Consider the following 15,628-nt stretch of genomic DNA (forward strand, 5'->3'; position numbering starts at 1 on the left):
TGCACGGAAGTATGTTTTTTTAATACAAACCTGCGTTTTTTTAAATGGAACCCCGTTAGTTTTGTTAGCACATCTGAACATATAAACAAATACGTACTCAGTGCCGTTTGTTGCATTGTAAAATGTTAATTACATCCGGAGATATTGTAACCTAAATTTGACGCTTGAGTACCACTCCTCCGCTGTTCGATCGTGTGTATCGGAGAGCACCGTATTACGTAGGGATCCAAAGGGAACGGTGATGAACCTTAGGTACAGAAGAGACTGGAACAGCACATTACGTCCACATGCTAGCACCTTTTTATTGGTCTTTTTCACTGACGCGCATGTACATTACCATGAGGGGTTAGGTACACGTTCGACGGGCGTTTCATAGGACGTGGAGGACGCATAAATTGGCCAGCCCTTTCTCCTGATCTTACACCTCTGGACTTCTTTCTGTGGGGTACGTTAAAGGAGAATGTGTACCTTGATGTGCCTACAAGCCCAGAGGATATGAAACAACGTATTGTGGCAGCCTGCGGCGACATTACACCAGATGTACTGCGGCGTGTACGACATTCATTACGCCAGAGATTGCAATTGTGTGCAGCAAATGATGGCCACCACATTGAACATCTATCGGCCTGACATGTCGGGACACACTCTATTCCACTCCGTAATTGAAAACGGAAACCACGTGGGTACGTGTACCTCACCCCTCATGGTAATGTACATGTGCGTCAGTGAAAAATACCAATAAAAAGGTGTAAGGATGTGGACGTAATGTGCTGTTCCAGTCTTTTCTGTACCTAAGGTCCATCATGGTTCCCTTTGGATCCCTACGTATTTCGGTGCTCTCCGACACACACGATCGAACAGCGGAGGAGTGGTACTCAAGCGTCAACTTTAGGTTACAATATCTCCGGATGTAATTAACATCTTACAATGGAACAAACGGCACTGATTGCGTATTTGTTTATATGTTCAGATGTGCTAACAAAACTAACGGGGTTCCATTTAAAAAAACGTAGGTTTGTGTTAAAAAACATACTTCCGTGCATTTTTTTATGGTTTGTATTAACCAGTTACACTAGCCCCTCTCCTCACGTTCGATCTGTGGAATCGATTCGTCAGTATTTGATGTGGTTTACGAAATATATCCAGCGGTAACGTTAGGTGACTTACCCTGTATAGATACGGAACAGCAAAAGACCTATAACACAACCTTTGGGAACACCAGAAGTCACTTCTGTTTTACTCGATGACTTTCCGTCAGTTACTACGAACTGTGACCTCTCTGACAGGAAATCACAAATCCAGTAACATAACTGAGATGATATTCCGAAAGCACGCATTTTCATTAGAAGCCGCTTGTGTGATACAGTGTCTAAAGCCTTCCGGAAATCCAGAAATACGGAATCGATCTGAAATCCTTTGTCAATAGTACTCAGCACTTCATGTGAATAAAGAGCTAGTTGTGTTTTCTAGACCTATGTTGCCTGTGTGTCAACAGTTTTCTTCGAGGTAATTCATAATGTTTCAACACAATATATGTTCCAAAATCCTGCTGCATATCGACTTTAACGATGAGGATGATGGAGGTATGGGCCTGTAATTTAGTGGATTACTCGTAGTACCTTTCCTGAATATTGGTGTGACCTGTGCAACATTCCAGTCTTTGGGTACGGATCTTTCGTGGAGTGAACGGTCGTATGTGACTGTTAAGTATGGAGCTAATGCATCAGCATACATCGAAAGGAACCTAATTGGTATACAGTCTGGACCAGAAGACTTACTTTTATTAAGTTAATCGAATACGGGAGGATGGCGATTTGATTCTCTGTCTAGTCACTCAGATTTAGGCTTTTCGTGGTTTCCTGAAATCGATGAAGATGCATGGCAGGAAGAGTCCTTTTCAAAGGACAAGAACTTCTACCTGTGTCACTTTACCCACTTAATTATGATGCAGACTGTATAGGAGTGGCGTCCACTTTGGAATCACTTATCAAATCCGTCTCTTGTTACGGTCGGTCGCTGACTACATTTCACCTTGCCATTCGCTCTCTACAGGGTGTCCCAGAAATGTTGCGACAAACTCTGATGGGTTGTAGATGGTGTCGCGGGGAAGAAGTCGAGGATAGGAACTCGGCTGGCCGGAGTGGCCGAGCGGTTCTAGGCGCTTCAGTCCGGAACTGCGCTGCTGCTATGGTCGCAGGTTCGAATCCTGCCTCGGGCATGGATGTGTGTGATGTTCTTAGGTTAGTTAGGTTTAAGTTGTTCTAAGTTCTAGGTGACTGATGACCTCAGATGTTAAGTTCCATAGTGCTCAGAGCCATTTGAACCATTTGATAGGAACTCGTATGCAGAATCTTCATCCTATGACGCTGCAACGTGTCAAAGTTATAGGCGCCGGCCCCTGCCATTAGGCCAGCCGTTCGGCAGGAAACGTGGCTTTGTGCGTTGACGGACCATAGACGCAACGTGTCGCAATGGTGTTTGTTATTCAGTGATCGCTATTGTACACCACGATCGCCAATGGAGAAGATGGAGCTAGCTTGTGCGTAGACAGGTCTTGTCTCCTGTGAATGCGATACTCTGTTGCCTTATCGGATGATGGTTTCAGACACAGGTTTCCATCTGTTCTTTATTTTTCTCCTATATACGAGGGCAGTTCAATAAGTAATGCAACACTTTTTTTTCTGAAACAGGGGTTGTTTTATTCAGCATTGAAATACACCAGGTTATTCCCCAATCTTTTAGCTACACAACACTATTTTTCAACGTAATCTCCATTCAATGCTACGGCCTTACGCCACCTTGAAATGAGGGCCTATATGCCTGCACGGTACCATTCCACTGGTCGATGTCGGAGCCAACGTCGTACTGCATCAATAACTTCTTCATCATCCGCGTAGTGCCTCCCACGGATTGCGTCCTTCATTGGGCCAAACATATGGAAATCCGACGGTGCGAGATCGGGGCTGTAGGGTGCATGAGGAAGAACAGTCCACTGAAGTTTTGTGAGCTCCTCTCGGGTGCGAAGACTTGTGTGAGGTCTTGCGTTGCCATGAAGAAGGAGAAGTTCGTTCAGATTTTTGTGCCTACGAACACGCTGAAGTCGTTTCTTCAATTTCTGAAGAGTAGCACAATACACTTCAGAGTTGATCGTTTGACCATTGGGAAGGACATCGAACAGAATAACCCCTTCAGCGTCCCAGAAGACTGTAACCATGACTTTACCGGCTGAGGGTATGGCTTTAAACTTTTTCTTGGTAGGGGAGTGGGTGTGGCGCCACTCCATTGATTGCCGTTTTGTTTCAGGTTCGAAGTGATGAACCCATGTTTCATCGCCTGTAACAATCTTTGACAAGAAATTGTCACCCTCAGCCACATGACGAGCAAGCAATTCCGCACAGATGGTTCTCCTTTGCTCTTTATGGTGTTCGGTTAGACAACGAGGGACCCAGCGGGAACAAACCTTTGAATATCCCAACTGGTGAACAATCGTGACAGCACTACCAACAGAGATGACAAGTTGAGCACTGAGTTGTTTGATGGTGATCCGTTGATCATCTCGAACGAGTGTGTTCGCACGCTCCGCCATTGCAGGAGTCACAGCTGTGCACGGCCGGCCCGCACGCGGGAGATCAGACAGTCTTGCTTGACCTTGCGGCGATGATGACACACGCTTTGCCCAACGACTCACCGTGCTTTTGTCCACTGCCAGATCACCGTAGACATTCTGCAAGCGCCTATGAATATCTGAGATGCCCTGGTTTTCCGCCAAAAGAAACTCGATCACTGCCCGTTGTTTGCAACGCACATCCATTACAGACGCCATTTTAACAGCTCCGTACAGCGCTGCCACCTGTCGGAAGTCAATGAAACTATACGAGACGAAGCGGGAATGTTTGAAAATATTCCACAAGAAATTTCCGGTTTTTTCAACCAAAATTGGCCGAGAAAAAAAATGTGTTGCATTACTTATTGAACTGCCCTCGTACCTAAAAACGTTGGAGATTTTAGAGAGTGCCAGGAGAAATATAAACGGCGGTTGTAAACTTGTGTTTGAAACCTTCATCCACTGACGCTACATAGCATCGCATTCATAGGAGACAAAGCGTTTCTGCGCAGCAGCTACCACCATCTTCTACACTGGGGATCGCCCAAACAACACTGCGACAGGTTCCGTCTGTGGTCCGTCAACGTACAAAGTCACGTTTGCTGCCAAAGGAGTGACCTAGTGGCAGATGCCTCAGCGCATAACTTTGACGGTTTGTAGCGTTGTTGGATTACTTTTTCCGGACACAGGTTCCTATGCTCGATTCGCTCCTCAAGACACCCTCTACAATCCCTCAACGTTCGTCGCAACATTTCTGGGACATTTGTATCTGAACATATTGTCTGAAATAACTCAAAATCCTTAAAATCGCTGCAAAGATAATTGAAAAAAAATTTTTCACTCAGATCGTCAAACACTATTGGAATACTGCACATCAGACCAGCATTATATAATTATAGTAAACACTGCAAACACAGGAAAATCAACTAAAACTTTTACGGTGGCGTGAGCTTTCAAACCAGTAGCTGCTATTTTTTTTTTTTAGTAATCTTGAGCAAAGAGGTCAGATATTTACGCAAGAGGAATTTTGAATCAAATGTGTTTCAAAGATTTATTAAGTTACTAAAAGCTTGGTTGTACAAAAGGAAAGATGTTTCGTGCTTAATGATACACTGAATTTCAATTTGGAAGAGGAGGCAGGGCCCTGTTGATATAGCAATCAACTTTTCTACAACATTTAACTCTTATGAACAGACTCCTTTTTTTTTAAGAAAACATGCCAAATTATGTTTGCATGATCTGATGTAGAGATATAACTCTCGTGCTTTACGTACAGCTGATGCTCGTAGCCGTGGTGACAGTTTTTCGATTGAGTCGACGGCTGAAAATGACAATGATTCCAAGGGGTACGCCGGCCGGTGTGGCCGAGCGGCTCTAGGCGCTTCAGTCTGGAACCGCGCGACCACTACGGTCGCAGGTTCGAATCCTGCCTCGGGCATGGATGTGTGTGATGTCCTTAGGTTAGTTAGGTTTATGTAGCTATAAGTTCTAGGGGACTGATGACCTCAGATGTTAAGTCCCATAGTGCTCAGAGCCAGCCAAGGGGTACTCTTACTTTTGGCCACTTGAGGGCAGCGCTGGATGAGTTCGTTAGGTCCATTGTTAATAATGACGCATATCTCGTTGCACAGCTCGTTAAGGTGGCACTCCACAAACTACAGAAAAAATATGCGGTTCTTTCTTGGATCGAGTAGAAGTACCAAAATTTCCTCCCTCCATGTGTTTGAAAATTGTTCTGTCCGCCATATGGAATTAAAAAATTCCGACAGGATTTCCTTTGACGCAGTTACAAGTGTCAAACACTTGAGTTAGTGCGGGGCAGAGTGATTGGTGTCCGGGAAACTGGTTGGTCGTACCGATACGTCCCTACGAGTACAGGACACGTTTGTATGACAGTGTGGAACCAATGGCTAGAAGATGGTCGTACACAGTGACAAGCAGGTACGAGCCTAAACAGTGTGGTCACAGTACAGTATGACCGCCATCTTGTCCACGTGACTTTAACCGACGTAACACCTTCGCTCACAGTGTTGGCTCGACGTTGAAGCACTGCAGTTGGTGTGATCGTCTCTGGTTGGGCAATTCGACGCCGTCGCTGAAAGATGGACTGGTGGCACGCATGCCATTACGTCGGATACCACAGATCAGAAACCAGCAACCAGTCAGACGGCAATGGATAAGCGAACGAGTTTTCAGACGAGTCTTGCTTCAGCTTGTTCTACTGTGGCGGTCAGGTAAGTGTTTGACGCTGCCGTGGTGACTACAGCCGAGCAGAGTGCATTGTTAAACGGTATAGACGACAAACGCCAAATGGCTATAAGGTGCGATCTCGCTTCCCATATTCTTAGAAGAATCGGAACAACAACCGCTACATTAGGGAGGTTTTACAGTCAGAAGCACTGCCACCCCTGTAGACAGCTCTACATTCCCTATTTCAGCAGGACAATGCCCGGCCACTTGTGGAAAGGAATTTACAAGTCCTCTTCGAAGAAAGATGGATATCGTTGTTTCACTGGTCTGCACGTTCGCCTTACATGTCGCCCACTGAACACAGCGTGTTTTGGATGTGGTCGGTCGGTACTTTTTTTTCATTTTGGATCAACAGCCATAGTCAATGCTTTATGTGACGGCCGCTCCCCTCCCCCCCCCCCCCAAATTACAAATTACGTGACATTCTTTGAGTCCACGCCGCGATGAGCCGGCCTGTGTGACCAAGCGGTTCTAGGCACTTCAGTCTGGATCCGAGCGACCGCTACGGTCGCAGGTTCGAATCCTGCCTCGGGTATGGATGTGTGTGATGTCCTTAGGTTAGTTAGGTTTAAGTAGTTATACGTTCTAGGGGCTGATGACCTCAGATGTTAAGTCCCATAGTGCTCAGAGCCATTTGAACCATTTTGAACCATGCCGCGATACCTGGGCGTTCCGTCGTCGATTCATACCGCACTGAATACCCTTGGTCAACGTGCATATGAAAGGCTTCCATTAGATTCCTTTCGTGGTAGTTAAAATGTCTGTGTCACCATTTATGTCCCTCGCTACTCAGTGATGTCAGTAGCAGACCTCGAAAAAATGGTTCAAATGGCTCTGAGCACTATGGGACTTAACATCTGAGGTCATCAGTCGCCTAGAACTTAGAACTACTTAAACCTAATCAACCTAAGGACATCACACACATCCACATCCGAGGCAGGATTCGAAACTGCGACCGTAGCAGTCGCGCGGTTCCGGACTGAAGCGCCTAGAACCGCTCGGTCACACAGATCGGCACAGACCTCGAGGAAGGAGAAGTGTGTTTATGTGTTTATTTCACTCATTTAGAAAAGTTTTCAGCATTACTCCTAACCTTCTCATACCAGTGTAAGTAAGTTTGAATGCATGATGGACAGAATAGAAGTACCTTTATTCCTACTCTCCACCTCGTAAGTGTCTGTGGAAGCAAAGTACTTTAAAATAAGATCGAGTCTGTTCTTTGGGTAAGGGGTAGCTTTGGTACCATGCTCCTCAAATGCACTGCGTAGGCATCAGAAGCCGACAGGTGTCATGGTGACTTTCTATGCCTTTGTTCACTCAGTGCAAATGACAATGGAGACCACCAACAACAAAGAGTACTGCCTGTCCCAAATATCTCCATACACGCCTGATAGCGACAGACAACACCCACGCTATTCTTCTTCAGCTCTTTACAGGACGCACCATTTCGTTCCGTTCCCGGCGGCTCACTGAACAGCCGAGTTACGAGAAGAGTTACAAACCGACTCCCAAATACTCGCTTCCTGGGAGCGCGCGCCGCCACTCATCCACAATTCATAAGCGCGGAGTGCTGCCCCGGCTGTCGCGGGCCGTCAGACCGAACACCGGTGAATTATGTAGCCACGTGGGCCGCGGCGCGCGTAATTTGGAGACACGCCTTGCGGCGTGTGCCGCAGAAGAGCAGCTAGCCCAGCAGCGCGGCGCCGCCACGGATCAGGCGCCTGAAGTGTTCCCTCCGTGGGCACACGACACGAGTGCACCGGCTGGAGCAAAAGTCGGACCTCACCAGGTCGGTCGAAACGTCGGCAGTTTAGCTGTTTCAGTAGTTACAATGACTCGGCCCAGTACCTAAATTTTCTTATCCAAAATAGCACCGGCCGTGGATGCCTAAGAGCTTACATCATTCTTTTTATCCAGTACTACAATGCGTGGGACTAACTCTTACCATATACTACGTCACGCAAGTCTTCCATTTCGTGCAGCTGAAGAATTGATTCCAAGCAGATACTACGACTTGTCGTTAAATGTCGCATCATACGTAAATTACCTGGGTAATTCAATAACGTTCCAGTCTTAGCAGGGCTGTCTGAGAGTTTCTAGGTAACTAGGAGCAAAACATTGTCGCCATACATGTGATTTAGAAATTATGAAGACATTGCTATGGTCTCATCATTTTCTTCTATTATGTTGTTGTTGTTGTTGTTGTTGTTTGTTTGGGGGAAGAGACCAAACAGCGATGTTATCGGTCTCATAGGATTAGGGAAGGATGGGGAAGGAAGTCGGCCGTGCCCTTTCAAAGGAACCATCCCGGCATTTGCCTGGAGCGATTTAGGGAAATCACGGAAAACCTGAAGCAGGATTGAACCGTCGTCCTTCCGAATGCGATTCCAGTGTGCTAACCACTGCGCCACCTCGCTCGGTTTTCTTCTATTAGGCTCTACAGTACCTTTTTTAATATTTCCTCGCCGGCCGGAGTGGCCAAGCAATTCTAGGCGCTACAGTCTGGAACCGCGCGACCGCTACGGTCGCAGGTTAGAATCCTGCCTCGGGCATGCATGTGTGTGATGTCTTTAGGTTGTTAGGTTTAAGTAGTTCTAAGTTCTAGGGGACTGATGACCTCAGATGTTGAGTCCCATAGTGCTCAGAGCCATTTTAACCTTAATACTTCCTCGTCAGTATTGTTATGGAAAACTTATATTTATATTTTCCAAGTGTGGTATCGTCCAGAGATCGTAGTGCTACACCAAAGTCGCCAACACATATTGAGCCGTGGCTAGCTCGTCTTATGCTTTGCATTAAATCTTGGTTGTTACTATCCGCGAGTGGCAGCAGCATTGTGTATCCATACTCGCACCCTTGTACTATCTTTGGCCTGGCGCTTATAGTTTCTAGCTGTGCCGTGTGCGGGCAGTTGGCCGGTTGGCGTGGAGCAGCGAAAAAGTCTCCGAGGCATGTGTCTGGCTGGGGCCGCTGGCGGCGTCCACGCGCCGTCGGAGTGTGAGGGGCTGTTCCCATTGCTACGAGGTCCGTGGCTCACCGATCCCGGATACTAAAGTTGAGTCTTACTTAATCTACCAGTCAGTCCCACCTGCACACATTGTGTCGTTTGAATTTTGTTGTGGGCTGTTGAGACATTTCCGCGAGCAACAACGTGTGTTTTCAAGTTGCCGAAATTGTAGCCACCCTCCAGCGAAATCACCTGCTTTACCCGCAGGACAGGATAGATAGTTTAATTTGTGAAAGGGGGCCAAAATGAGCGGCTGTCAGTTGCGCTCGAACATAATACTTTATTCATTTGACGAACATTACAAGAGTAAAGAAAACATTAAAAACAGAGCAAGCCAAACATTAATTTTAGAACTTAATTCCCGGCTAAATACGCTGTTCAATCTCACGCCTCAAGGGCAAAACAATTTTAATTTAAAATCTACTGAAGGCCAATAACGTAAGGCTCAAAACAGGAATTTGAATTTTAAAAGGCAGAAGGCCTTATCCTAAAATTTCTTTAATCAGGCTGAGGGGCAAACAATCTCACGCCTTAAGGACAAAACAACTTTAATTTAAAATCGGCTAGAAGCCATACATAAGCAAAAACAAAGACAAAAAACAAAAGGCAGCACATCAAATGGCACTCAGAAGTTTCCAAGGGTCGGCCTGGAATTCTAACACTAATACTCGCTTAGGTGAGACAGGCAGTCGGCCCAACAATTCTCAATCCAATGGCAACACAACCGACAGACAGTCAACGGACCAAGTGACAGGCCGGCCGAGGTGGCCGAGCGGTTAAAGGCGTTACAGTCTGGAAACGCACGACCGCTACGGTCGCAGGTTCGAATCCTGCCTCGGGCATGGATGTGTGTGATGTCCTTAGGTTAATTAGGTTTAAGTAGTTCTAAGTTCTAGGGGACTTATGACCACAGCAGTTGAGTCCCATAGTGCTCAGAGCCATTTGAACCATTTGAACCAAGTGACAGGATAACTTCCGCTCGACCCGACCAGCACACAACAGGGAGTTCTATGGAACAATGGAGAAGGTATCGGCGCCCACAACGAATTACACATTCAGCTGTCAAACTACACGCCATGCTGGACAGCCACAACATGATGAGGAAAATACACTGCCTGAATTTACGTCAACGGCCAGGTCTGGTAACCAGAACGTTAACGGCCACAAGGCAGAAGATTCCGCTGGTGCACTTCAATTCCAAAATAATCAAGTTAAACTCCACAGGAGGGCGGCTATAATTTCGTCAACTTGAACGTGAACAGCTCGTAGCGTTGCGCAGTTGGAGGTGAGCAGCCAGCAGTGGTGGATGTAGGGAGAGGTAGGGAGAGAGATGGCAGAATTTTGAGACCGGACGATCTGGACGTGTGTCCGCCAGAAAAAAGGAAAGTTGTAAGACTGGATGTCATGCATATACATACATATATATATATATATATATATATATATATATATATATAATGACTTTTGAACATTATTAAGGTAAATACATGGTTTGTTCTTTATCAAAATTTTTCATTTGCTGACTATGCCTATCAGTAGTTAGTGCCTTCCGTAGTTAGAATCTTTTATTTAGCAGGCAGTATTGGCGCTCGCTGTATTGCAGTAGTTACAGTATCGAAGATTTTTGTGAGGTAAATAATTCATGAAAGGTGTAGGTTATTGTAACTCAGGGCCATTCTTTTGTAGGGATTATTGAAAGTCAGACTGCGTTGCGCTAAAAATATTGTGTGTCAGTTTATTGATGATCAGAATAAGTAAAGAGAGAAATGTCTGAGCACGTTCAGTCTTACTCAACCGTTTGAAAATCAAATAACGTAAGACGTTTACCAGCAAAGTAATTTATAATTTTCCAAGGGGGACGTTTCAATTGTAATATGTACCGATTTTCAACATCCAATGATCCATAAACATGTTACCTTTCATTCAATGATACATCGCCTAATATCCATCCCCAAACATGTTACCTTTCATTCAATGATACATCGCCTAATATCTATCCCCAAGAGTCAAGACAATTTCAAAATGTAATTAAATGCAGTCAAACAAATACTTACAGCATCAAACAATGGCCACCCTCCTACCTTAATGGACACCATAATTCACAAAAAGAGGAAATAACAAGTAAGTTCTCTTCTTTACCCTATTCTCGAATCACCAAGTCAAGGGCACAATAAATGGTGGACAATTCCATATTTAGGAAAAGCGTCGGTGAATGGAGCCAGAGAACTTATATCGAAGAAAATTAAAACATCGCTTTATGTGCACAACACTGCTCCACCCTTTATACCCAGTGGTAAAGACAGTACTTCAGCTTTGGAAAAGAGTGGAATACACTAAGTCATTTTTAATTGTGGCAAATTTTATACAGGTTCCTCTGGCAGGGCGATATGTGCCTATTTGAAGGAACACCAAAGAAGTTGGAAACTCAGAAATGGAGTCTCTACATTTGCAGTCCACCTCCTTAAAGAATGAGCAAAATCGGAAACTACTTTTCATGTGTCTGCTAACGAATTAAATGAATTCTTCTCTGCACCTCTGAATACCAGCACAGCTGATAATTACCGTCCACAAGAATCCCCAAACAGGATAACTAACAACGATACCTTCCATCTAAAACATGTGACAACAAATACGGCAAGAAAAGCAATAATGAGAATCTCTTCTGATGCAATAGGCAACGACAGTATCGGTATAACCATGATTAAGAATGTTGCCGATATCTTAGTACCTGTCTTAACTGACATATATAATTTTTCCCTCGTGAACGGAATATATCCTACTGCATGGAAAAGAAGCCTAATTCGACCCATCCCTAAGATCGAAAACCCGCAACTGCCTAGTGATTACCGACCAATTAGCATACTGCCTGCTGTTTCCAAAGCACTTGAATATATTGCTCATGACCAAATCACTGAACACTTGCATGAATTCAGCCTATATGACAAATTTCAATCCGGTTTCCGTAAATTTCACAGCACAAACACTGCTCTAATTAAAGTAACTGATGACCTGAAATATGCCATCGACAATCGAAAGGCAACAATATTGACGCTACTGGACTTCAGCAAAGCTTTTGACACTGTTAACTTTGACACATTGCTCAGAAAAATGCAACAGCTTAATTTCTCTGATGGTGCAATGAGATGGTTTGAAAGCTACTTAAAAGACAGACAGCAATGTGTTGTCTGCGTAAATGAAAAATCTTCCTGGAAACATGTTTCCTCGGGAGTGCCACAAGGATCAGTCTTAGGACCACTTTTGTTTTCTTTATATGTCAACGATATTTCGTCGGTTCTGTCCTCCTGTAAATATCATTTCTATGCCGACGACCTCCAGCTCTACCTAAGCGTCAGACCTGAAGATGTAAACACTGCAATCGCTCAGATGAATGATGATCTGTCTTCAGTAGTGAGATGGGCGAAAAACCTGGGGCTTAAACTAAATGCAAAAAAGACGCAAGTAATCTTAATAGCCCATCAGAAATTAATAAGTTCAGATTTCCGCGAACGGCTACCTCCTATTCTGCTCGACGGTACTCCAATACCATATCAGAAAACAGTGAAGAACTTGGGTGTAACTTTGGATGAGCATCTCAACTGGGCGGAGAATACAGTCGCAGTGTGCCGAAAGACGTCTGCTTGTCTCTATGCTCTCAAAAAGTTTCGGAACATATTTCCACAGGACTTGAAACGCCAGCTCGTGCAAGCACTCGTTCTACCGAACCTCCACTATTGTGATGTGATTCAGCAAGGCATGAGTAGTGAAAACAAAAGACGGCTAGAGCTAACCATGAATGCCTGTGTGCGTTACACCTGCAACATTCGCCGATATGATCATGTTAGTGCTTCATACTCCGAGCTAGAGTGGCTGCGGCCGGACAAATTGCGTGACTACCACACTCTATGTCTACTCCACCGACTCCTCATCGCGCAAGCACCCCAGTACCTTGCTTCAGAGATTAAAAACCTGTCATGTCATCATAATCGAAACACGAGGTCACTCTTATTTGGTATCCTAACTGTGCCCACTCACAAAACAAAAACATTTGCAAACTCCTTCTCAGTTGCCGCTGTCCGCCTATGGAACAAACTGCCCCTTAGCTTGCGCAAAATTCGATCTCCTGCTGCTTTTAAGAAGAAGTTGAAGCATTTCCTACTATCATCCTCACAAAGTTCTCCACAAAATTAATGTACAAGGACAATCCCCTCATCTGTCAAATAGCAAAGCTAGCGTCTCCTATCTTGCTCCTGAGATGCCTTCCTCTTCATCTTTCTCTATTAGCCACGCAATCTTCTTTTCCTTTATATTTCCTTAATCATTTTTCATCATGTCTCTATTCTTCTCCTCCCTTCACCATGAGTCTCCCTCATACTCCGTGCTGCCGGCACTCCTATCTAAAATCTGTCTCTTCAATAATGTCTAATTATAACAGTACTTGTGACCTAAGAATATAAACTCTATATGTATGTATTTTTCCAGGTGTACCTTTCAAATTGTTTATTTCACTTTTTGTACTAGATGTAGTTTAACATGCCTACTAAAACATATGAATGTAAAATAAGTAGAATGCCTAGTTAGATGTAAGAGAGGGCCTGATGGCCCTAATCTTGCCAGGTTAAATAAATCAATAAATAAATAAATAAATAAATGAAGGAAGGAAGATGAACTACAGTATCTTGAAATAATAGAAAGTAATAAACGTGATATATCTATCAGCCCAGGCTTACTCCTGAACGACCAGGCACAGTTCCCTTATTCACCACTTCTAATTGGAGGTATCACTCATAATCCCATCCAAGCCATGTTGTAAATTACTCCTTTTACTCACATGCCCCATTTTTCCTTTATTTCAATTACTATAATTTCTCTTGTCCTGTTAAAAAATTTCATTTTGTATAATCACTGCTGCTTCACTTATTTGCTTAATCTCACTAGTGTATCTTATGTATTTGTAATTTACGGCCTGTTAAAGAAAAGATTACTTTGTTCAGCCACATTGTCACCAAAGTTTGTTTTTCAGTTTATTTTCTTATAAGAATGATTGTTGTAATTTTTTATATAGTTCATTACTTAATATGTCACATATGTTAAATATTCTTACATCGTATTTTTACTCAAATAATTACTCTCGTTTAATTTCTAAAAGTGTGATTTGCAGAATAGCCATATAGCTGTAGATGAATATCTTTGATTGTGCAAAATTTCGCTGCATCACGTTTTATCTTCGTACCTGATCACTGCGTAACAGCCGGAAACCGGTTTGTGGAATCAGTAACAAATATTGTAAAACATTACACCATTGTCGTGTGTTTTCATTCACAATATATAAAATACTCTACCAAGAACCGACGGAATCGACGGAATAGTCTACCGAGGACTTCAAATTTCAGCATAAAACAGACGTTAGTTGTATCTGTCTGAAATTTCGTGCATACTTTGCCCTGTGGTTACGTCGTGGTGCGATTCAGTATCGATTGATCCCCTTGGTTGCCAGCGTCGATGCTTGTGGGAAAGTCAGACCAATTTTCAAATGGTTCAAATGGCTCTAAGTGCTATGGGATTTAACAGCTGAGGTCATCAATCGCCTAGACTTAGAACTACTTAAACCTAACTAACCTAAGGACATCACACACATCCATGCCCAAGGCAGGATTCGAGCCTGCGACTGTAGCAGCAGCACGGTTCCAGACTCAACCGCCTAGAACCGCTCGGCCACAGTGGCCGGCAGACCGATTTTTGATTTGAACGCGATCACGGGAACAACTACTCTCTGTCAGTGATCGGGTGTCAAGCGGTTTGTGTGCCGAGAGCGACTAGTAAGTTCGGTGACGTCGTGGGGGATAAGATCCTTGGTTCGCTGCTTCATTTGGAATGTTGCGTGATGTCCTGTGTCGGCCCGATCAGTGGAGACTGTCCGCTGCAGAATTTATTTCAGCATGTTGCTTGGTCACGTACTTGGATTTGGATTATCTTGCAGAAACCTGTATCCACTCCTTACTCCCAGGTCTCCTGGCTGAGAGGTTTCCTCTCACCCAGTTCCAAAGGACTGAACACTTATGGAGCGAGGTGGCGCAATGGCTAGCACACTGGACTCGCATTCGGGAGGGTGACGCTTCAATACCGCGTCCGGTTTTTCGTGATTACCATAAGTCGTTTCAGGCCAATGCCGAGATTGTTTCTTTGGAAGGGCATGGCCGACTTCCGTCCCCATCCTTCCCTAATCCGATGAGACCGATGACCTCGCAGTTTGGTCTCTTCCACCAAATCAGCTCAACAAACTGAACACGCGGGCGACTGGTGGAGATTCTCAACTGATTGCAGTCATTCGTCGGGTTGTTGTTGACTTTTCTTCCTAATTTCTTGGAATGATGGTGAGGATTCAATTAAAGTCATTATCGTTATAGTTTACGTTTGGAAAGACTGTTCTCTTACTTGCCATCCTGGTTATCCATCGTCGTCCGCAAAGTCGTTTTTGTAAACTTTTTAAGCGATCTTATTTAGGTCATTTTACTCGTACTTTGTATTATTTGCTATTAAACTGCCAGTGCGGAAGCCTCTTGCCTAAATCTGGCCCCACTAACTGACGTTACCTAATGCATTACATAACGTTATTTCACCTCACGACTCGCTTTTTCCAATTTTTCTCTGGTGTCTTTTGGTGTTGTAATTTTTTCTAATCTCGTTAACTAGTAATTTATATGTTACAGGGTAGCTTGCGTAGACATTTGGTTTATATCGTGAGTTCCGCGAAAAGGGTCTTGAGTAAA

General features: G+C 44.3%; 1 protein-coding gene across 1 annotated transcript in view; it reads right to left on the minus strand.

Annotated features, from left to right (window-relative positions):
* LOC126456631 (uncharacterized) overlaps nt 1–15,300 on the minus strand; it is a 96,107-nt gene extending 80,807 nt beyond the window's left edge. The window contains exon 1 of the mRNA XM_050092375.1: nt 15,294–15,300. Within this exon, the coding sequence (XP_049948332.1) occupies nt 15,294–15,300 (7 nt within the window). The remainder of the gene's footprint in view (nt 1–15,293) is intronic.
* Nucleotides 15,301–15,628: the final 328 nt, after the last annotated feature.

This window comes from Schistocerca serialis, chromosome 2, assembly GCF_023864345.2.
Source record: "Schistocerca serialis cubense isolate TAMUIC-IGC-003099 chromosome 2, iqSchSeri2.2, whole genome shotgun sequence".
NCBI lineage: Eukaryota > Metazoa > Arthropoda > Insecta > Orthoptera > Acrididae > Schistocerca > Schistocerca serialis.